The sequence below is a fragment of the Octopus sinensis genome, linkage group LG26 (genome assembly GCF_006345805.1).
Source record: "Octopus sinensis linkage group LG26, ASM634580v1, whole genome shotgun sequence".
NCBI classification, from domain to species: domain Eukaryota; kingdom Metazoa; phylum Mollusca; class Cephalopoda; order Octopoda; family Octopodidae; genus Octopus; species Octopus sinensis.
In genome coordinates, this window is record NC_043022.1 from 10,011,850 (window position 1) to 10,014,349 (window position 2,500).

The 2,500-nt window shown below is 41.6% G+C and overlaps 1 protein-coding gene across 2 annotated transcripts in view; it reads right to left on the reverse strand.

The window, feature by feature from the left end:
* The window catches only part of LOC115224778 (methionine adenosyltransferase 2 subunit beta), a 49,082-nt gene that overhangs the window by 8,353 nt on the left and 38,229 nt on the right, over positions 1–2,500 (reverse strand). For both annotated transcript variants that reach the window (XM_029795688.2, XM_036513692.1), the window contains exon 8: positions 1,008–1,132. In XM_029795688.2, the coding sequence (XP_029651548.1) occupies positions 1,008–1,132 (125 nt within the window). The remainder of the gene's footprint in view (positions 1–1,007; positions 1,133–2,500) is intronic.

Below are 2,500 nucleotides of genomic sequence, written 5' to 3' on the forward strand. Positions count from 1 at the left end.
TGTAAACAAACATAAACAAATGTTTTTATTTCTCTTTGGGCAAAACCTGGAGGTAGGGTTTTTGACTGGTTTCATGTCTGTTTTGAGACTCGTCAGTGAAAATGCCTGCACTTTTTTTGCCACGGAAAAATTGATAGCAGCTATTTATGTCAAACAAAAACCCCAGACTCAACTTAAACAGCCAATGTAATTTACATTCCAATTCATTGATTGGCAACAAATATAATTAATGAGCTGGTGGCACATAAAAAGCACCCATCACACTCTTGGAGTGGTTGGTGTTAGGAAGGGCATCCAGCTATAGAAACTATGCCAAATCAGACTAGAACTTGGTGCAGCTGTTTGGTTTACCAGTTCCGGTCAAACTGTCTAACCCATGTCAGCATGGAAAGCATATGCGAGATGATGATGATGACAATGATGACATACATATATATATACAGGGTTATTGAAAAGTGACTCTATTTTAAAATACTTATAAATTATTTAATATTTGTAACTTTTACAAAAAATTGGTTATGAGAGGAAAGCTTTTAGTATGAGGTTTTCTTTAAAATTTGATTTGAGCTCCAGATGTCGCCACCAGCTTTATGAGTTGCCCAAGAGTTGCATCAGCTGATTTCACCAGAAAATCTTGTGTGATGGAAGAAGACATAACTTCTCATATTCGCTGTTCAAGTTCTTCCAAAGTCTTTGGTTTGGTACAGTAGACTTGTTCCTTTAACCAACCCCAAAGAAAGAAGTCACAGGGTGTTAAGCTGGGACTCCTGGCTCTCCTGGGAAAGTGGGCATTCATTTATTTGTTAATGACATGAGAAATACAACTAAAGAATAAATGCTCATACTTCAAACAACAAACACAAAAAATTTGAGAAAAAAAATTACAATTAATAAACAATTTATAAGTATTTGAAAATAGGGTATTACTTTTCAACCACCATGTACATATCTTCAATCCCCAGTTGTGTCTTAAAGAGAAAGAACTGTAATGTTTACCCCATACTCACCGAAGTGCGTATAATTAAAGCATTAGGGTCGTTATCTTGGAGTACTTTCTCAGAATCCAGTTTAGATTTACCATAGACGTTCACACAGTTGGGACGTGCATCTTCCTTTATACCAACATCATTAGCTACAAAGAAATCATAGAAATATCAAATATTATTTAACCTGTTTGATACCAACCGGTCTGAACCCACCGTTGGTTCTATGATAGAAATTCCCAGTTTTAAAGGGATCTCAGTTAAAACCTTCCATCAGAATTCAGTGTTAATTTATGTTCGAAACACCCTTTTATCTTTCGTTTTCTACCTGTTTCAGCCATTAGACTGCGACCATGCTGGAGCACCACCTTGAAGAAATGATCTCAGTACTTATTTTCTAAAGCCTGGTATTTATTGTATCAGTCTCTTTTGCCGAACCGCTAAGTTACAGGAACATAAACACACCAGCATTGGCTGTCAAGCAGTGGTGGGGGAGACATCACAGACAAAAACACACACATACACACACACACATATACACAGTAGGCTTCTTTCAGTTTCCTTCAATCAAGTCCACTCACAAGGCTTTGGTCGGCCCAAGGCTATAGTAGGTGCTACACAGTGGGACTGAACCCAGAACCAAGTGGTTGGGAAGCAAACTTCTTACCAGACAGCCTGCTTAATAATGAGCGTAGTGTTCTTATATATCTGTATGTGAGTGTATATATATATATATCATCATCATCATCATTTAACGTCCGCTTTCCATACTAGCATCGGTTGGACGGTTCAACTGGGGTCTGTGAAGCCAGAAGGCTGCTTCAGGCCCAGTCTGATCTGGCAGTGTTTCTACAGCTGGATGCCCTTCCAAACGCCAACCACTCCGTAAGTGTAGTGGGTGCTTTTTATGTACCACCGCACAGGTGCCAGATGGCCACGGACGGATGGTGCTTTTACATGCCACCGGCACAGGGGCCAGGCGAGGCTGGCAACGGCCACGAATGGATGGTGCTTTTTACGTGCCACCAGCACGGAGGCCAGTCGGGGCGGCGCTGGCAACGGCCACGATCGGATGGTTCGCTTACTTGTCACCGGCACTGGTATCACAGCTGCAATTTCCATTGATGTTGATCGGCTTCGATTTTGGTTCTGCTTTCTGATATCTGATTTGATTTGGTTTGATTTTGATTTTGATTTTCACTTGCCTCAACGGGTCTTCATAAGTGGAGTTTTGTGTCCCAAGAAGAAAAGGTATGTATAAGTCGACTGGCTACATACCAGGTAGAGGCCACGGGTTATGGTCTCACTAGTCTTGCCGGGTCTTCTCACGCACAGCATACTTCCGTAGGTCTCGATCTCTAGTCATTTCCTTAGTGAGACCTAAAGTTCGAAGGTCGTGCTTCACCACCTTGTCCCAGGTTTTCCTGGGTCTACCTCTTCCACAGGTTCCCTCAACTGCTAGGGTGTGGCACTTTTGCACACAACTATCTTCAGCTATTCTCGTCACATGACCATAC